This window comes from Artemia sp. Qi Xiang Cuo, chromosome 14 (assembly GCF_049724085.1).
Source record: "Artemia sp. Qi Xiang Cuo chromosome 14, ASM4972408v1, whole genome shotgun sequence".
NCBI classification, from domain to species: domain Eukaryota; kingdom Metazoa; phylum Arthropoda; class Branchiopoda; order Anostraca; family Artemiidae; genus Artemia; species Artemia sp. Qi Xiang Cuo.
Window position 1 is genome coordinate 59,991,414 of NC_142807.1, and position 22,388 is coordinate 60,013,801.

Sequence of the window (22,388 nt, forward strand, 5' to 3'; positions counted from 1 at the left end):
TACTAAAATTTGACTTTGAATGTTATTTTGTGAAGAAAATCAGTTCAATCACAAAAAAAAATGATTGAAATGATTGTCATCAGAGAAAACTTTCAAAATTTACACATTAATTAAATAATTTTATGCAAAAAGAAATTGAGTGACTTCACATACCAAAAAACTATGCACAATTTTATGTAATTTATTTTAGAAATAGCCTATTGGTGAATGGTTATGATTTTTTATCAGTTTTTTACTGTTTTTAGTTTCAAAAATTAGTCTTTGGGGCTGCTGACGGATGGTTCACTGATGGCATCTGCTTTGGGATAATTAGGACTAAGCAGCAATACTGTCTATACAGAAGTTGTGAATTTTCAGAATCTCCAGAGTGTGCACTTTGTAATGGTTTATATTCTTGAATTTCATTGGACAGTTCATCAAACTTTCTTTTATTTAAAGTCAAGGCATACTTTTAAATGCAGATAGCTGGTACATTATCTTACTGCATTTTTGTACCCATCTTAGAGTTTTAAATTCCGTTTCAAAGATTTAGTTACATTTGAAGGTACCCTATTTTTAAAATACACCGAAAGCAGTCTTGTCATCCAATTTGCTTCAGCTGTTCTTTTTCTGACAACCACGACTTAAACCCAGGGCAGAAGTTTAGCATATCACATAGCTATCTTGCAAATGCTGTTGCCATATTGCATAAACATCGATATACAGCTTGAATCTTTCTGACAATAATATCTCGATTAGCCTTTACTTTTTCCTTGTATCAAATTTGATTGCAGTGTACCCCTTTTCCCATGTTAATAAAATTGTCAGTGTTTCTGACCAGTGTCAGAAACACTGTGTTTCATACACACAACACAGTGTTTTATTCTGTGTTGGCTCAAGTAATACTAGCATTCCACTCAAGAGTAATAGTTGTTGAATTTGAAAGCAAGAGTGAGAAAGAATTGAGTATCCTACTTACTGTTCAGAGTTTGGTAATACATAACCTAAAATCTAAGTCCCTTACTGCATTTTACAGGCTTGCTCAGGCTTAAGTTCAGTTGACAAACCATAATTAATTACCTTCATGGACCATAACTAGACTGTTAAAAAATTTTTATGAATCATAACCATGGTTGGAGCAATTGCTGCAACCTAGTAAGGAATAGATTTCAACCCATAGTAACCAAAAATTTTAAAACATTTTTTGAGAAAAAAACAGTCAAGTGAGAAAAAAATACCATTTGAAGCTGATTCAGGAATGATAACTATAATTTTGATTAATCTTAATGGTAAAGTTTACAGCAAAAAAACAAAATTTATGAAAATTTGGAGATATTCTAAATACCTCCAAAAATGGTGTTGGATCAAAATGAAAATTGCACAATAGGGATAACCATTGCAAAAATTCTGCAAAGGGTTTTGCAGATATTCTAATATTCTAAATATTCTAAATTCTTGTGTTTTATTTTATTTTTAGGTGCTTGGGTCATTAAACGTATAAAATAAGAAACAAAGGAGAGAACTTTACATGGTGTCAGAAGTGGGATGGAAGGCACACCGATTCCAACAATTGACTGGTCGTCACACAACCTGAATTCAGCCTGGAAAAGGTTCAGGCAACACTGCGAACTTATGTTTTTCGGACCGCTGGCGGAGAAAAGTGAAGCTGTCAAGTGTTCATACCTTCTGATTTGGGTTGGTGAAAAAGGCCGGGACATTTACAGTACATGGGCCCTTACAGATGCACAAACAAACAGGATAAAAGTGTATCTTCATAAATTCAGTGCACATGTTGTGCCTACAGCTAACCCAATATTCGGAAGATTCATTTTTCACAAGAGGAATCAAAGAGATGGTGAGACTATAGAGGCTTATGTCACCGAGTTAAAAGTCCTTGCAATAGACTGTGACTTTGGTGACAGCAAAGACACAATGATAATACAGATTGGTACGATTTACAGAAGTCCGAGTTCCCCTAATTTAGAGAGGTCCCTTTTAGAAGTAGTAAAATCAATTGATAGAAAAGTAGCGCTGACAGGAAACCTTCTCATAGTCGGGGATTTTAACCTACCTTCCGTCCATTGGATAGATGGCTGTGGCTATTCTGGACAGAAATCAGTTGCACCATTTCTTGAGTGTCTAGCTAACTATTCACTTTACCAAGCTGTAAATTTTCCGACTAGGCACCGGGATGGCCACCCCCCGTCATTGCTGGACCTTGTAATAGTAAACGACCATGAAGCGCTCTTAAACGTGGCCCCACTACCGCCCTTTAGTGCTAGCAATCACGCTACCATACAATCCTCCCTTAGACTGTATCCAGAAAAATCAGTTTTTACCAAACATATGTATAGAGATTACCATCTGATGAAGCAAGAGTTGGAGGGGCAGGATTGGTCCTTTATCACTGAGAATGATGTTGATAAATCGTGGAATATGATGAAGAAAATACTGCTAGAGGTCTCAGAGAAAAATACTACAGTAAGATGGGCTCGTAAAACCAAAACGCTACCATTTATGACCAAAGAATTGAAGAGAGCAAGAAATAAGAAGAAAAGGTATTGGAGACTATATAAACAGAATATACACAATAATAACCACTACACAAAATATACCAAGACACGAAATAAAGTCAGAAATGTATCCAGAAAGTTATTTGAACAGCATGATGAGGCTGTAGCAGCAGCAAGCAAGTTAAATCAAAAACGCTTTTGGAATTATGCCTCAGCCCGTAAACCTGGTAGACACTCTGTTACGCCACTTAAAGATAATGACCGTATAATAGATGACCCAATAGAAATTGCCAATGCCTTAAATAGACAGTTTACATCTGTATTTACTCCACCTGATAATGCCCCTCTTCCAGACCCCCTACCTATACCATCATAACCCCTATGCCCCCGATTACAGTCAATAGGGTAGATGTAGGGGCACACCTAAAAAAGTTGAATCCAAATAACTCGGTGGGACCTGATGATGTACACCCAAGGCTTCTTAAAGAATTGCATGTTGAACTATCAGGCCCGCTTAGTCACCTTTTTCAGAAATCCCTTGATGAAAAGTGTATCTCGCAGGATTGGCGCACGGCCCACATAACCCCCATACAGAAGGGTGGCAGGAAAGAGGACACAAGCAATTACCAGCCAATCAGTGTCACCTCTGCAGTCTGGACGCTACTAGAAGCAATTGTTAACACTGCAATCCTGAAACACTTGACAACCAATAAACTATTCTCATCATGTCAGCATGGCTTTAGGTCTGGTTGGTTGAAACAAACTTGATTGATTCTTATAATTATATCACCGATCTTCTAGACCAGGGGTTCCCAGTCGACATCATAATACTCGATTTGGCAAAGACGTTTGACAAAGTCTGCCATAAAAGACTTCGAATCAAGCTCCAAGCTATTGGGGTGAGTGGTGGTGTGGTTGAGTGGGTGATGCAGTTCTTAACAGATAGGAAACAGACGGTTAAAGTATTTGGCGAGGATGGAAGGACGTTTCTCTCCGAGGTGGCCGCTGTTGGAAGTGGTGTCCCCCAGGGCACAGTTTTGGGTCCGACTATATTCAATATATATATAAATGACGTGCCAAATATCCTAAACAACAAAGTAAGCTTCTGCGATGATGAGTTGAAACTTATAGGTCGTGCAGACACAGCAGAGAATATTAAGTCGATCCAACTGGACCTCGATGCATTCACTCACTGGACTAATATTTGGAGGCTTGAATTCAACGCATCAAAATGCAAGACTCTCCACCTTGGGAAGAAAAACCCACACACTCAGTACCATATGGATTGTAGGGATGGGTCCCGAAATGCCATTTCCAGCGGCCATGCGGAGAGAGATCTTGGTGTCCTGGTAGACGACGAATTGAAATTTCATATTCATGCACAAGTGACTATTGCGAAGGCTAATCAGACTCTTGGCTTAATCAAAAGAACGTTCACTAGCAGATCTCCAACTGTTATGACCAAGCTATACAAGAGTCTAGTTCAACCAAGGCTAGAGTTTGGAATGTGTATCGCTTGCCCAATCAATAAGACAGACCAAGCAGCTCTAGAATCAGTCCAAAGGAGGGCAACGAAATGTATTAGAGACCTCTATGATGTCCCTTATCCATCACGTCACCGTAAGCTTAGAATACCATCTCTAACATATCGTCGCAAACGAGGCGATGTGATAACAGCATACAAGGCCCTAAATGCTGAGGATACCATTCCTGGCCTTTTCCAACCGGACAATTCAAACAGAACTCGTGGTCATTCTCAAAAGCTTTTCCGGAAACGAGCCAACACCAGACTAAGGAACAAGTTCTTCTCAAATAGAGTTGTCAGCTTGTGGAACTCCCTTAGTGAAAAAACAGTAACCTCTACCAGCGTGGATGCGTTCAAGTCATCAGTGGATAGGGAGTGTCTCAACAAACAGTGGTGCACCATTTGGGACGCCACAGATGATGATTAACTATCATCACTGAAGCTGGCGGACACAGGATTCGTCCTATCGCTAGCAAGTGCGATTTAAGGTAATTTAAGGTAATGATTAGAAATAGATTTGTTTTTGGTGTCACTAGAGACCAAATACGTGGAAAACTACTAAGTGAAGGAGGCGAACTTACCTTGAATAGAGCCATCCAGATCAGTAGAGCCATTGAGACAATACAGGAGACCCAAGCACAAATGAACCAAAGAGCAGATCAGGGACACATAAAACAAAAAATTGAAGCCATGAAAAAGCAGCAGAATTAAAACTTGGGAACAAACAGCTGTTTCAAATATGGAAACCCATACTTAAAAGGACACAGATGCCCAGGGAAAGGAAAGAGATGCTCAAAATGCCACAAGATGAATCATTTTTCCAAAGTCTGCAGCAGCAAATATGTTCACCAACTGGAGCAGGAACCCAATGAAGAACCTGATAACCCAGAAGAATTCCGTATTGATAAAGGTCAAACGTATATAGAACCAAAGAAACTGTTCGTTCAACTAGACTTATCTGACTAAAAAACAAAGATCAGATTCAAAATTGACACAGACACAGAAGTCAATGTTATACCTGAAAGTGAATACGAAAAGTTAATCCCAAAACCAGAGATGTTGGCAACCAGAGATATACTTACCAGTTACTCGTGCAATAGCTTGCCAGTTCTAGGAACAACAATAATTGGAATACAGTACAAGCAAACCAAACAATAACACTTGTTCTATATTGTTAATACAGACAAGGGACCAATTTTGGGTTAACAAATCAGTGAAAAAATGAACTTGAGTCCAGTTCATATAAAGTGTTGGCATTAGCAATACAAAAATTTCAGCAACTAAGATGTGGAAAGAGGTGCAACAAACCTTATCGGAATACGAAGACGTCTTTGGAGGCATTGGCATGCCCCCAGGGATCTGGCACAAACTTCTGAAAGATGGAGCAATTCCAACAGTACAGCCCCCTAAACAAGTACCATTTGCTATCCAGCCAAAACTGAAAGCAGAACTAGACAGATAAGAGTCACCTGGTATGATAGAAAAAGTGGAAAAACCCATAGAATGGGTTAACTCCATTGTCTTGATTCACAAACCAAATGGAGATTTGAGACCATGTTTAGATCCTGTTGATTTAAACAAGCGGATAAAAAGACCTTATCACGCAATACCTGGCTTTGAAGATGTGGCTGCCAAGTGTCATGGAGCTAAAAAGTTTTTCAAGCTGGATGCTAGGAGCGGATATTAGTCAATGATATTATATAAAGAATCAGCAAATCTCACTACATTTAACACCACATTTGGAAGGTATGGATTTAAAAGATACCCGTTTGGACTCATATCCGCAAAAGACAAATACTAAAAACGCATGAAGTCAGCGTTTGAAGACTTATCAATAGGACTGATAGTCTACAACATTGCTGGAGCTGCAACAAATGATTAATTACGGTCAGTGCTACAGAGAGCAAGAGAACAAGGAGTAAAATTTAATAAAGACAACTGCATTTTTGACCAAGAAAGTGTTACCTATATTGGGCACCTGTTGACAATCATGGGAGTCAAACCCAATCCAAACAAAACACGTGCTATCAGTGAAATACCATCGCCATCAAACAAAGAAGAGCTCCAAAGACTGATAGGCATTTACAACTATCTATCTAGATGCATTCCAAATTTGTCAACTCTGAATCAGCCACTGAGAGAACTAGCCAAGGCCAAGGAGTTCCAGTGGAAAAAAGAACACAATCCTGCAAGGAAAGCCATCCAGAAAGCAATTTGCAACAGCCTCTCATACTTTGATCAAAGTGCTACTGACGTAGAGGTTATTACAGATGCATCACAGCATGGCCTTGGAGCACAGTTGATAGCAGATGGAGGCAAAGTAGCGTTTGCTTTATTCACAAACAGAAAAAGAAATGCTGGGAATAGCTTTTGCGTGTAAGCATTTTCATAAGTAGTTGTATGGCCGGAAAGCACGCATGACTATTGATCACAAACCATTGAAGTCAATACTAAGTAAACCGATCAACAGAACGCTACCGCGACTACAAAGAATGATGTTGAGTATACAGCCATACAACTTGACATTTCACTACTGGCCTGGAAAAGAGATTCCAGTAGCTGATGTCCTGTCTAGAATGCATATACCCAATGTAGATGTCCAATCAGAATCAAGAAATACATATGCTGTACACACATTCTTTAGAGATCTACTAATATCGATTAAAATGATGAATCAGATCCAAATAGAGACTCAAAATGACTCCAAACTGAAAGTTTTGAAACTTGTTATAGAAATGGGATGACCCGACAACCAAAAGAAGACACCGTCAGCCGCTACGCCATTTTGGAATAATCGTGACCAACTGAATGTCAATGAAGACGTGATTTTGAAAGGAGAAAGGATCATCATTCCAAGCTCCCTGAGAAAAGGTATTTTTCACAGCCCCTTAGATCTCAAAGGTGTTTGCAAGAAATGCAATAACTAAAATCAGATGTCATAGTTCTCCAGCTTATTTAATTGCTGGTTTGTTTTGTTTCTGAGTGAATGAATTGTTTTCTTTCAACTTCTCAGTTATTCGCTAGTATCCGTTGATGGCAGTTCATAACTTTTTGGATTTTGTGCAAATCGCAGATATTGGCAAATGACTCGCTTTTATGGTTGTTAGGTATTTGGTTTTAATTCTTGTAATTTTTGGCTTTTATTAAATTTTATTCATCTTTTAATTTTTTGGTTTTTTCATTGGTTTTTTGGTTTCTTTTCACATTGACTTTCCACATTTGTTTTTTTCTTTGGCACTATTCTTGAATAAATTATTTTGTTTTGCGCTGAAGAAGAGAGGCGGTTGTCCTCTCGAAATATTCACTTTGTTTGTTTATTCAGTAATTCTTGTTTGGCCTTAAAAACCCCATTTTAGAGCGTTTCCTTTTCTTATTTTTGGAGGAACTACATATCTCACATCTAAGAATGGCCAAAACAAATGAAAGGGCAAGAATAATAGTTTTCTGACCAAATATCAATAGAGACATCGAAGAAATGGCCATCAGGTGCGAAGTCTTTGATAAATATGTGCCAGGACAACAAAAAGAAACAATGATCAGCACGTAAATACCAAAAAACCCATTCCAGCATGTTGGTACCAATTTATTCACTTTTTGAGGTAGCAAATATCTCATCACTGTTGACTACTACAGCCGTATGTTCAAAGTGGATAAGTTGAGTTACACCAACTCACATCAAGTTATAGTCAAGCTCAAAGTACATTTTTCAAGATACTGGAATACCCAAATAACCAAAAGAATGACTTCTGACAATGGACCCCAGTTTTCCTCAGAATAGTTCTGGACATTCACTAAAACCTGGAACATATAACCTTGAGTCCACAATATCCACAGGCAAATGGAATGAGTGAGAAAGAGGTACAAACAGCAAAGCAAATTATGGCTAAAGCTTTGGCCGGCAGAAGTGATCCACATCTTGCATTATTGGAGTATAGGAACACACCCATTGATGGATTCCAGTCTTCAGTGCAGTTGAGCATGAATCGACAACTTCAGTCCATATTGCCAGTTGTACCACAAGCATTAATGCCAAAATACACAAATCTGGTAGGGATATAACAAAGGAGAAATGCCCAGAAAATCCAGCAGATGTATTACAACAGATCAGCCAAAGATCTCAGCTCTATTAGAGCAGAGGAGAAAAGGTCTGAGTGATGCTGCAAGAAAATGAACCATGGAAAAAAGCAGTTGTAACTGAACAGCTCCCATACCCTCCTAGATCTTATAATGTACTTCTAGATAGCAGTGGTAAGCTTAGGCGCAATTGCTGATTTATCTGTTCAGAAAAACAGATATCCAGAACAATAACAGCCATAAAGAAACAATCTACGAATATCCATTCGGAGGTTTATCTTGCCCGAACTTACCTGGTAACAACATCAGTGACACCAAACTGACCAGTTCAGTTTGGTGACAGACACACCTTGTATTTCCCCAAAATGTATCTAATATAAATTTTGAGATGGCCATTTGTTGTCATAGAAAATTCAAAAAAGACTAATTAAATTGGAAATTGAAAGGGCCAGTACCCTTTTTATTAGTCAAAAGAGTTTGAAGGCCAGCAAGCCCCCCCCCCCCAGACCCACTGATTCCCAAAACACATCTACTCACATTTTTAAATAGCATTTTGTTCAGCATAGTTGTAAGGTCAGGAAATTATGTCTTTGAAAATACTAGATTTAAAAATGGTTTTAGATGGCACTCTTAAATGGTGCAATTGCATTATGGACAATAGCAGGACCAATTTGAATTCAGGTTTAAGTCCCACTTGCCTAGAGCTCTTTTATTTGGACAATATAAGATGTTTACTCTACAAAATTGCCATTACAAACCCTGAATTCAAACATCAGGATCAATAAATAAAACAAGACTAACAAAAACATGAAAATCAAGGAAAACTAAGACTAGCAAAATACTGCCAAAAATAAAATTATCAGAGTTAAAAAGATAAAAAGAGGCAAAGCTAAATAAAACAAACAACCACTAAATATTAAAAAAGTAAAGGGGCACTAAAAAAAGAAGGGAAAACACATTTAAACAAATACAAAACATGGGCAGTGTCTGTAAAAAACAATAAAAAGAGGGAAACTAGCTGGATGTTTATTTTTTCTGGAGACTTATTTTTTAAGGTAAACTAGTAAACCAGATACAAGGTATGAACATGCTAGGAAGCAGCCCAAGGAGGGTGGAATCTGGGTAAAGATTGTGTTCTGTGCAAGGGCTTATTGTTCCTATTTAAAAAAAAATTATTGAGCATTAAGCTATTTCATATTTTGGTAAAATTCTAGTTTAGCTACTTTTTGCTATTTTGGAAAGGGGTTGGGATAGGAAAATGACATTTTCAGTAATGAATCCAGGGTCAAAAACATACTCTAGGAAGGTACTGCCAGGCTTCCATGTTAGGCTAATCCTCTTCTGATTTGTAAGTCATAGAAATTTATATACTTGACAGATCACATACCCAATAGGTCACCTACACATATCCTAGAGAAACGGGGTACCAGACCCTTTTTTTGCATTGTAAGATAGGACACATAAACATCTGTACCACATACTTTTTGTTTGTGGTACACAACAATGGAATTATATCCATGTTCTTTAGTGTTTGACTTGTGCAGTTTTATGTCAATTTCAAGTGCATTTGAAATTTTGATAAAACAACATTTTACCTTAATTTTCATTTATCAGTTTCTTTTTCTCTGGTTTTAGCTCTGAAAATGCAATTCCTGTAATTTGAGTAGAATTTTAATCTATATAAATATTTTTTTTTCCAAAATTTAGGAAATCTATTTGTTGTGGATCTTTGAAACCTCATAAATTGGGATTGAGCAAAGTTGTGAAGCTAAAAATAATTCTGTTATACTTTATTTAAGCTGGAGATCTATTTTGCAAGGTTTCACTTTTATAACAAAAAGATTTGGATAAGGTTTATATTAACAGACTAATCAGATAGAAAAAAAAAAAAAACATACCACAAGCATCAGAATTTCATCCTAAGTCCAAATATAACACACATTTCTGTTGCAAATTATTTTCAAAATTACTTCTTAGCTTCTTTAAGTTTCTTCAGTTTTACCCCTATTCCCCTAATGTGCAAATATATAATTTACCCCCAGCCCCCCTAATGTGCAAATATATAGCCCAAATTATATATTTCAAATGTATTCTGCTGTCTCTAACTGTTTTTCTAGTTCTTGTTTTGTCACAGTGGATTGAATTTACAGGTGGGTTGAAACCTGCAGTAGTTACTTCAAAATACCTTCCTGTGACATAGGCTACTTTGGTCTGTGATCCCTGAAAGTTTCACATTTCTAACCTAACCCCTTTCCAAGATAGCAAAAGGTAGCCAAACTAGAATTTTAGGTATAAATTTAGAGTTGGTACTGTTGACAAGGAGACATGTTGAGAAAACAATTCTTACTTTAAAATATGTATAGGGGAGAGAGGGGTGAAACCGTACATTTTGAGGATTTTGACCTCTAAAAAGCGTATTTCTAAAGATACAAACTTCCTTTTTACATGAATAGATAGCTCAATTATTCACTTTTCTTGGTGATTTTTTTCAATGACATCCATGAATTTGTTTCTTGTTGAGACCCAAAAATGTTTGACCTATTCAATTGTCCAAAGTCACCTCAACCAGGGGGTGACTTCGAACACACATGGGGCATTTCCGTACATTCATTAATTAATGCTTGTAATTATTGATTCAGATATTATTAACATTTAATTCAGATAATATACAAGTTAAATGTAACATTAAATTTATTGTATAGGAAATTGGGCCAAATCACAGCCAAATACAAGAGCTTTGGCTGTTTGCCCAGTTCCTCCTGCTGATACCGGTGCGGGAAGCTTCATAATAATGTCTTGAAAGTCAGTTTCTGCACAATCTCGACATTCAGGGAAGATGAACTTCCTACCAGACTTGCGCAGGTAGTTTATTTTTGCTACCCTGCCACTTATTTCCGCAATTTCAGCAACATAGTAAACAGCAGAGTTTTTCTTCTTTCCAACCATAAACCTCACAAGCACAAAATTTCCACAAGATAATTCTTCATCTGTCTCAAACTCACTGATACTTCCACAATGTAAAGACTCGTCATTGAGCTGTATATCTATGTCTGAAATGCTGTCTCTATTTTTGTCAGCAATGAGTGAAACCTCTGACTTTTTCAGCGACTTTTTCTTTTTCTTAGCAAGCCTTAGCTCAGTCTCTTCTTCTAGTGCTCTTTTTTCTGGCGTTTCTGTCAGAATTCTACTTTTGCCTTTTTTACGGTTTTTGCGCGGCCACACTTGCATTTTTGCCTGTGGATATGGTCTGATGTTTTCAGGAGTTACTGCTGTAGGCAAGTTTGACTGCTGTTTACCCATCATGACAGGAGATGAATCACAAAATAAACCAGGGTGAGGATCATCCATATTGGAAGTTTCTGGGGCATTCTGTTCAGCTGGATCTGGGCGGTTTGTCACCTCAGCTGGCAGAAAATCGACTTCTGTGAACACATTTGGATTTACAGGCCAAATTCCTGCCTTCTCAAAACCAGCTGTGATGTTTTGAGGATTCAGCTTTTCCAGAAAATGATACTTGCACAATTTTGCTATTTCATGTATTGAAATTCTCTGACCAGGGTTTAATTGCATTCAATTGTCAGATAACTCCCTGATTGCATGCTTCAATGCTGCATACACTGAAACATCAAGGGGTTGGAAACGATGAGAGCAATGAGGAGAAAAAGTTAGGAGATGGATGCCGTTATCTTTACAGAAGGAAACTAATTCTACTGAAATATGGCTTTCATGATTGTCAAACAAGAATAAAACAGGGTTATTTTTGCTGGGTTTGACTCTTTTAGAAAGTGTTCCATGGAACAAAGGGAATTGTCCAAAGTCATTCATCCACTGCGATGGGCTAAGCCAATGCATCCTGGTGGTCCATCTTGATACATCCTTTCTGGAGCTTTGACTCTTGGGAAAACAAACACTGGTGGAATTGTCTGACCAATTGCAGATACAAAGCATAGTATTGTGGTATATTCCCCTCTTTCTGTTGACACAGTCTGTGCCACCTGTTTTGCTCCCCTTTTAGCAATCACCTTTGGGGCCTGAACAACTGTGGGTACTTCTGTTTCATCACAGTTCCAAATTCGACCAGGAGGAAAATGATACTTGTAATATAACTCCTGAAGATTTCTAAAGAAGACAACAATTACAACGGCATTAAAGCCGGCAGCACGAGCCTGGCTTGTATTTTTGGGATTTCTGATGGACAAACTAGCGTTCCGCTTGATGAAACCTCTTAGCCAATCCACTCCTGCTCTCTCATTCAATTTCCAGCTTGATGGGAATTTTATCTTCAATGTTATTGCCCATTGGTAGGCTAACTTTCTTGTTGCATAGGTAGTCAGCCCATCGTTAAGTAGTGAGCATTTTTCGAGGTATGCAGCAAGCTCTTTCTCTTGTTTGGAAGTAAAAACAAGCTTAGTGCTCTCCTGAACAATGTCATTGTCAAAATTGCTACCACTAGCACCACTCTGCTCCAGAATTTGCATTTTTGCCTTGTATTGTTTCATTGCATCCGCAAGGATACTCTTCTTCAGGGAAAATCCTTCTGCGGTTGCTCGGAAAGACAACTTCCTATGTATAAATTGAATAACAGCACGCCTGACTAATTCTGGATCAGGAGGACCACTCCCCTTTCGAATGTAGGTGCGAACCATCTGTAAAAGAAAATTATAATCGTCAGAACCCCAAGAGAATAACATGGAAATTAACACAGGTCACGCCATGCTTTGAGGTGTGCTTTGAGGCATAGAATGGAAAGATGCCTGCATGCAGCATAATGTTTAGTTTTACATTATAATACAAAACATTAAACAAAAAAACTTTAAAAAGCCACATCAATCATTTGTTTATGTTAATTTTTCTTACGTTTCTACAAGTCGGACAAACATTTCGGGGGGTTTCAAACCCTCTACCCCCTTGGATACAGCCTTAGACTCTAATGTTTATCTTTCTGATATAAGTAGGCATTGAATAAATGTTTATTGTTCAACATAATAGTAAATCATTTAATAATAAGTATTTTTTTTAAATATGATGGGTGAAAATGAATTGAACTGATCTGCATAGCTGTGAAGATGTACTGTAAATCTAAGCTTATATAAATCTCACATGACTCCTTTTGAATGATCACTGTCTAATTATAAGTTCCAATCACATATATTATAAAACTAAACATTATAATATATAAGACAATAATCCATTGAATGTATACAATTCAGAGTATGTATTTTAAACAAGGAGGGGTGGGGGGGGGGGGGGTACGGTTTATTGGTACACCAGTTAGAAAGTATTGAAGAATATTCTATTAATATTAGCTTGAATATTTTTGCCATAAACAGTGACATGCCGAGACTATTTTAAACGCATAGACAGTCAAAAGTACACCTTAATTTCGGATAGAAATTAAAGGCTAAGCTTAGCCAAATCATATAAAATGCTGTCCAATCTTGAACATAGGATCTTAAAGTTGGAACGAAGTATCTAAATAATAGGCAGACTTAATCTTGGACAACTTTGATTCAAGACAAAGATTGTTACACAGAGTAGTTGTGTTTAAATAGGCTAGGCTGTAAGACAAGGGATAACTTTTGTCTAAGTGTAAATGTTCAAAACAAAGTTTGATAGTCAAAACAAACCACTTCAATTTCTCTATAGGACAACAGGAATACAGTCAATTTTACCAATATTCTGCTTCCAGCTACACATAGTTCCATTTTTCAACTTATGAAAGACTTCCGTCAGTACAGGGCGAAACCGGACACCGCGAAAAATGTCCGGAATCACCCCCAAAAAGTGTCCAGAGTTACCCCATGTTGACGCCATTTTGAAATATTTTTTTTTGTAGATAACGGCCTGATATTTACTGATAAAAATTACCATGCAAATAGCAGGGGTATACCTTGTCTGATCCTGCTAACTCACGGCTCAAGAGCTACAAAAACTTAGAAAATATTTGACAAATACTACATGTGTCAGGATTTCCAGCAAGCATATAAAAACTTCCTTACCTCTTTTCTCGGTTGTCTCTTTTCTCCAAAATTTAAAACTTGCGCCAAATGTGAGTTATATGAAGGGCATCTAGCGGGAATTTTTTTGAAAGGATTAGCTCAAAAACTTTAGACGACAGGTCAAACGTACGGAGTTGCCTCCGTGCGGTATCGCCCCTCTCTCCCCTAATGATCCTAGTTAACATATTATCCAAGGGGAGAACCTTTATCATCAAGTCTTACCTATTTTTTCCTTCTTTTTTCAACTGAAAAGAAAAATTGCAATTTTATCCACCCTAGAAATACAATGCATAAATCTTTTGAAATTTCTGCTATAAATTTGGGTCAATATCTACAAAATCATATTATTGAGTTAGGAATAAAGTGAATGCACTATTCTATGCCTTTTTTCATGCTGATTACGAATATAATAAGCATTTTTATTGGAAATGAAGTTCAGCCCCCCCCCCCCGATATAGGCTATACCTAACCTATCCCTGAATTGGCCTTTATAGGGGGGGGGCTGAAACTCATTTCCGATAGAAATGCTTATTATATTCGTAATCAGCATAAAAAAAGGCATTGAATGGTGTATTTACTTTTGTCCTAACTCAATAATATGATTTCGTAGATATTGACCTAAATTTGTTCTATAAATTGTTTTTATAGATAGCATTCATCCTGGCCAAGTTCCTGGCCGAGTCCATTGATTTTGAATTGAAGTTAGGTTAGGGTAGGTTGTATTAATATTTTGTATTTTTGCCACAGCTAATTTAAAAAAAAAATGGAATTTACAATGACTAGGATGAATGCTATATATAGAACAACTTATTTGGCAATTTCAACAGATTTATGCATTGCATATTAGCATGAAGGTTTATTGTAATTTTTTTATTTTAAGCTGGAAAAAGAAGAATTTTTAGAGGAAAGACTTGATGATAAAGGTTCTCCCCTTGGATAATGTGCTAACTAGGATAATTATAGGCCTGTGTATTTTAAAGTAAGAATTGTTTTCCTAACATGTCTCCTTGTCAACAGTACCAATTCTAAATTCATACCAAATTTTACCCATATTTTTCTCAAAATAAGTCTTATCTTACTTGTAGCCTGGATGTAACTAGGCCTATGCTAAGAAAGCAGTGAACTACAGTACCTAAGAGTGTTTGGTAAAGTTCTATGAAACGATATTATTGAGCTAGGAATAAAGTGAATGCACCATTCAATGCCTTTTTTATGCTGATTACTAATATAATAATCATTTCTATCAGAAATGAATTTCAGCCCCCCCCCCCTAGATAGGCTATACCTACCCAAGCCCTGAATGGGCATCTATAGGGGGGGGGGCGGTAACTCATTTCTGTTAGAAAAGCGTATTATATTCGTCATAAGCATAAAAAAAGGCATTGAATGGTGTATTCACTTTTGTCCTAACTCAATAGGCCTAATATGATTTTGTAGAACTTTACCGAGTGTTTAGCATAGGCCTACAGTAACAATATATGAATTTCTTTACCTAGTTTGACTAGATGTTCATAGGGCTTTAACATAAAGTCTCTGGGCTTTGACAAGTACACAAATTTTACTCTTGATTGCTCTTCAACTGCTGCTTTTTCACAAAGAAAGTCTTCATATGATTCAAATTCTTTCATGTAATAGTTTTCTTTTCTCATTTCATTATAATAGGATGCATCCTCTGTAGGTTCATGAGGAACATCCAAATACTCATGATGGTCCTGATCTTCTTGCATGTTTACCTCAGAACACTCAACAACAGGCTCTGTCATATTTTCCTCATATACAGTATTTGTATCATTCTGCTTTGCTTCACCTTTTGATGAGGCACTATAAGTTCTAACTTCGGAATTAGGATCCCCAGCCATATCCATGATATTTAAGTAACTTATTGAAATAGAAAAAATCGAAATGACGCACGACCGAAGTTTGAAAATTCGCTAATATTATAAAATCCTTTAGAAGACGAACTGTTTGATAATCAAGTTAGTCTAAACGGCTGGGCCTGGGCACACGTAGCTGATTTCATGAACAGATTTCCAAATCAGCACCGATCTAAAAAGAAATCGGCCTCGATTTGAGCTTGAAAAATTTTCTAGTTTTCGGCACCGATTTACAAACATAGCGCCGATTTTTGTCATGATCATCATAAAAAAAAGGGATACAAATAAATAGTCGGCCAGAGAAGAATGTGGTGAAAGACCGCGCTACTGAGCTGAGAAGTAATCTGAGATCAATCATGCAACAATTAAAAAACTCCAGTTGACTATTTGTGTCCGTGATTTTTTGTTTTGAAAATCTCGCGCAATAAATTTTTCTTTCAAAAAAATTTTCTTCCGCTATCGTTTGTCCACAGATGCTGAAATTGGTTCCCGAAATCAGCTACGTTTGCCGAACCCGTAAACAAAAATTTTATTAATATAACTACTTGACTGACACCATATATGATGAAGTGTATGGATCTTTTATGTAAACCTAGCAAAAAAAAACTAATTTTAAAATTTACTGGTATTTTTATAGTTTTAATCAAAAAATAATATAATTGCTGGGACACCAAAAATCATTTTTCAGTTTACATAATAACTTTAGCAATCCTGAACTGAAAACTAAAATTAAAAAAATATGTTTTTAGGGAGATACACATTAAATTACGCGTCTGGTAGTTAGAACCTAACAAAAATAAAACTAATTTTAAATTTTCAAGTATTTTCCAAGTTTTAATTGAAAATTGAAATTATTGCTCAGACACCATAAATATTTTTGCAGTCTACATAATAGCTTTAGAGATCTTGAGCTTAGAACTAAAATAAAAAAAAATTATCTTGTCAAAACTTAAACGTGTATAAATATTGCATTCATTTATTAAATCATATACGGTTACAACCTAACTTAATGACGCCCTTATTCATCAAGCTAGTGCATGAAAATAAAGTTTTATTTTGTAAAAGGTGATTCTACTTTAAATATATATTTTTTTTTTAATTACAAAAGGGAGTATAGTGGCAATATCTTTTAAAATGATCCATAAAACAGCTCTCTATGATGTTCCAGTGCCCCATTATCTGAGGAAAAGAAAGGAAAAAAAATGGCGTTTATGCAGAATTGATTTTCAAGCCAGTATATTTTCCTTGTTTTTCAAGCCAAGGGACGGTAAGTTTCTTACATAAGAATTTCGGACAAGGCGGTTCTATTGGTGTACTTTTTGTTTAGATTTGAGCGCATTTTTAAGAGTTATGAGTTGCTGTAGTTTTTACTTAGGGCTGTGGTCGTCTCTTACGAGGTTGCTAGCTATTGCTGCAACTCGGATAAAATGAGTCATTACACAACTCTTTACGATGTCCACTGCCAAGCTATCTGAGGAAAAGAAAAAAAAAAGAAAAAAAAATACCGTTTTTGCAGAATAAAGCGGCTGCAGCCACTTTTCTTAATTTTCAAGCCAATATATTTCCTTTGTTGATCTAGCAAAGGAGCGGTAATTTTCTTATTTAAGGGTTTTGAACTATGCGGTTCTAATAGTGTACTTTGTTTTTTGATATGACCGTCCTTTTAGGAGTTATGGGCTATTGTAGTTTTTAGTATGGGACGTGACTGCCTTTCTCTAGATTGCTAGCTACCGTTGAAAACAATTCTAATGAATCTACTGAAAAAAGTGCATTGTTAGTTAAATATACATAAGCTGATATTTATTCCTTAAAACCTTAATTGAATTTTGATTTCTTAAACTTATAAAAATGAAAACATTTAAAAGAATTTTGTCAGTAAAGTACAATTTATATTCTGGCTTTTGAAAGCATAGGGGCTTAGAACCGTACTCATAGTAATATTGCTCGTTTTGAGTTTTGACTCTGTCATTTATATTAACTGTTGAAACCCAAAAGTTTCATTTATTTATTGATACTGATTTGTGGTAGTTCTATGCTTGGTAGATTGTTTCATTCTATTTTTGTTCATTTTTGGCTTAATGGAGTAAAGTATTAATCAAATACTTTGAACAAAATGGCTATCTCGAATTTCGATTTAAAGTGTTTGCGAAAATGACGGGCGTGGGGGGGCATTTGCCCTCTGATCACTTTTGACTAATAAAAAAGACACTAGTCCTCTCAATTTCCAATCAAATGAGCCCTTTTTGAAGCTTCTATGACAAAAGTTTCTATAAGAACCTTATATGCCCCAAGGGCATGACTTACGACCCATGTCCTGAAACCTATGGGGGGAAGGGTTCTCATCCTCAAAAGAGATAATTTCCGGACCTTTCAACTGCGTTGAACAAAATGGCCATATCGAAATGTTGATCGTAAATGTTTGGGGAAATGATGGGCGTAGAGGGATGATTCTCAATCCGATTTCGACTATTAAAAAGGGCAATAACACTCTAAATTGTCCGTCAAATGATCCCTTCTTGAAGTTTTTACGACAACGCTTTCTATAAGAAGTTTATATGCCCCCAGGTCATAACTTACAACCTTAGTCCTGAAGGTTGTGGGGGTTGTCAAACTCAAAGACATTATTTCCAGACCCTTCAACTAAGTTAAAAAAAATGGCTATATCAAAATATTGATCGGAGGTTTATGGGGAAACGATGGGCGTGGGGGGGGGGGGGCATTATCCCTCCGATCGCTTTTGATAAAATTTTCAAAATTTTAATTGAATGTCTTCGGGGAAATGGCGGACGTGAATTAGTTGCCCTCCAATCACTTTCGACTATTGAAAGGGCACTATCCCATTCAATTTCCGATTGAATAAGCTCTTTTTGAAGTTTCTATGACAAAACTTTCGATAAAAACCTTATATGCACCCAGGGCATAACTTACAACCTTTGCCCTGAGGGTTTTTATTTGGGTGGGGGGGATGTCATCCTTAAAGACCCCATTTCCAGACTTTTAAACTACGTCGAAAAAAATGTTTATCTCAAAATTTTGATTGTATGTATATAGAGAAATGATCTACGTGAGAGGGGGTTAGCTGCTCTTCAATCACTTTCAACTACTAAAAAGGACATTAGTCCTTTCAATTTCCAATTGAATGAGCACTCTTTGACGTTTCTACAACAAAGCTTTCTATAAAAACCTAATATACCCCAGGGTACAACTTACAACCCGTACCCTGAGGAATGTGAAGGGTTGTCATGCTCAAAGACCTAATTTCCAGAACTTTTGCCTACGTTGAAAAAATTGGCTTCTCGAAATTTTGGATTGGATGTGTTTGGTGAAGTGGTGGGTGTGAGAGGGGGGTTAGCTGCCCTCCAATTACTTTCTACTATTAAGTCTGGAGTCTGGAAGTCTAAGAGTCTGGAAGATTTATGCAAATAATTTTGCAATCACTTTTAACACAGTGTAAAAGGACAAGATGCATATGGGAATAAATATATCTGAGTCTTCACTCAGGTGGAACAACAAATATTTCTTGCTTTGGCTCCCACCTGTTGGCTTTCACTTAAAAACTTGACAAGGCTTATTATCGAGTTGTATGATAATCACACGTTGTATTGGGACTCTTGTTATTAAAAATCTCTCACATGTGAACATCAAACTAATTCTAGATCGATTTCACTTCTCTGAAAAGATACATGACTTCCTCTATTTTCTGACCCCTCTAGTTGAGAACTAAGAGTTCCTAGTCACCAGTAATTCTTTTAATAATATGCCTCTTGCATATGGAATAAGGCAAAGATGGGCCAGGAATGGCAGTTCATATTGAATGTAACTTTATCTGAAGGTTTGAATCTTGAAAATTTGGACGACACTGCCATAGTGGTGTATTGGTGTCATATCTTTACACTAAAATATGCAACTGGAGCATAAATGTCTCCAAACGTTTCGAAATTGATACAATACACTTTTCATTGGCAATATCAAATGTCACTGCTGAGCGCCTTTTTTGTTTTTAGAGGAAATCAAAACTGACATGCAAAATCATCTTAATTCAATAAAATGTCAGCAAAATCATCTTAGTTCAATAAAACGTCAGGAACATCATCTTAGTTCATTAAAACATCAGCAGATTCATTTGCTATAACATGTACTTCAATTGAACGGTAAAGCAGCCTAAAGTGACTGCACTGCGGTGAATCAAAATGTTTTGTATAGTGCGGCCAATTTAGGTAGTAGGAGGGGCCTAGAAGGTATAGGGGGGAGTCCATAAATGGGCATTGAATACCGCGAGTATTACAAGATCATTGACCTACTTTCGAGGGTGACGCAACTCGCTCGTTGAATACAACCGTTACAAGATCAGGTGACAGCATCAGATAAGGAAAAGATGACAGCTGTCAATCACAGAGCTAGAAATATTGGGATAACAAGGTGACATCATCAGATAAGGAAATTTCGACATTGGAACATTCTTATCAGAGAGTTGGAAATACAGACCGGACAAGATATCTGATTGACAAAATTTCTCCATGAGAAATGATAAATTCTGAAGAAGTAGAAACGAAAAAGTTAAGGCATCTCAGGGAATGCTAACTCTATTAAGAGATAAATATTATTTTTTTTGGGAGGTTCTCGACAGTCTTCTGTATAATACAAAAGTAGCATTTGAAGTGTTGTAAGGTCCCCTACCCCAACCTCAAAGCCCCACCCCCAACGTTTTGGGCCCCTCCCCCCGTTTTTTTAATATTTTTTGGTCGTTTGAGACACATAAATTAACAAACAGAAAAGGTTTTTCAGCTAAAGCAGGGAACAAGTTTAAAACTTAAAATAAATATAATTACTCTCTATTTTTAAAAGCTTTTGGCTGTTTTCCAAATCATACCCGGACCTATCCAAGATATAATTTGAGGCTTTTACCAAGGACATTAAATCTCGTCCAGGCTTTTACCAAGGACATTAAATCTCGTCCAGACTTTTACCAAGGACATTAAATCTATTACCTTTAATAATTGGGTACATTTTTGCATATTTTTTTAATAGAGTAGGGTTTTAGTTTCAGAAATGGACATTAAATCTCGTCCAGGCTTTTACCAAGGACATTAAATCTCGTCCAGGCTTTTACCAAGGTCATTAAATCTCGTCCAGGCTTTTACCAAGGACATTAAATCTCGTCCAGCCTTTTACTAAGGACATTAAATCTCTTCCAGACTTTTACCAATGACAATAAATCTCGTCCAGACTTTTGCCAAGGACATTAGATCTCGTCCAGGCTTTTACCAAGGTTATTAAATCTATTAACTTTAATAATTGGGTACATTTTTGCCTTATTTTTTAAATAAAGTTGGGTTTTAGTTTTCAGAAATATGAACATTCCCAGTTTAAAATAAATCTGATTTTATTGATAACATTTTCTTAGCTAGGTTTCTCAACCTTTCGTAGATGTATGTTGCATGAAACTCATGATTTGGGATGTCTAGTTTTCTATTTTGGACCTTTCAGAGCTAGATTTCCTAGCCTATCGTAGGTGTATGTCTGGTTTTATTAATAATTTTTGATTTTTTAATCAAGTTGGATTTTAATTTGCAGAAATAAGAACATCCATGTTTAAAACACATCTGATTTTATTAATAACATTTTCTTAGCTAGGTTTCTTAACCTTTCATAGATGTATGTTGCATGAAACTCATGATTTGCGATGTTTAGTTTGCTATTATGGACTTTTCTGAGCTAGATATCCTAACCTTTCGTAGGTGTATGTCTGGTTTTATTCATAATATTTGATTTTATAATCAAGTTGGGTTTTAATTTTCAGAAATAAGAACATCCAAGTTTAAAATACATCTGATTTTATTAATAATTATTGATTACCTTTAATAATTGGGTACATTCTTGCATATTTCTATTAATAAAGTTGGTTTTAGTTTTCAGAAATATGACCATTCACAGTTTAAAATACTTATGATTTTATTAATAACCAGTTCTTAGCTAGGTTTCTTAACCTTTTGTAGATGTATGTTGTATGAAACTCATGAATTGAGATGTCTAGTTTGGTATTTTGGACTTTCCAGAGCTAGATTTACTAACATTTCGTAGGTGTATGTCAGGTTTTATTAATAAAATTTGATTTTCTAATCAAGTCCGGCTTTAATTTTCAGAACTAAGAACATCCATGTTTAAAATAAATCTGATTTTATTAATAATATTTGATTTCTTTTAATAATTGGGTACATTGTTGCATATTTTGTAATAAATTTGGGTTTTAGTTTTCAGTAATATGAACATTCCCAGTTTAAAATACATCTGATTATATTAATAACATTTTCTTAGCTAGGTTTCTCAACCTTTCATTAATGTATGTTGCATGAAACTCATGAATTGGCACGTCTAGTTTGCTATTTTGGACTTTTCTGAGCTAGATTACCTAACCTTTCGTAGG

General features: G+C 36.2%; 1 protein-coding gene across 1 annotated transcript in view; it reads right to left on the minus strand.

Moving 5' to 3' along the window:
- LOC148944707 (uncharacterized) overlaps nucleotides 1-16,307 on the minus strand; it is a 117,698-nt gene extending 101,391 nt beyond the window's left edge. The window contains exon 1 of the mRNA XM_089100083.1: nucleotides 15,583-16,307. Within this exon, the coding sequence (XP_088956209.1) occupies nucleotides 15,583-15,955 (373 nt within the window). The 5' untranslated portion in view covers nucleotides 15,956-16,307. The remainder of the gene's footprint in view (nucleotides 1-15,582) is intronic.
- Between the last annotated feature and the right edge of the window lie 6,081 nt (nucleotides 16,308-22,388).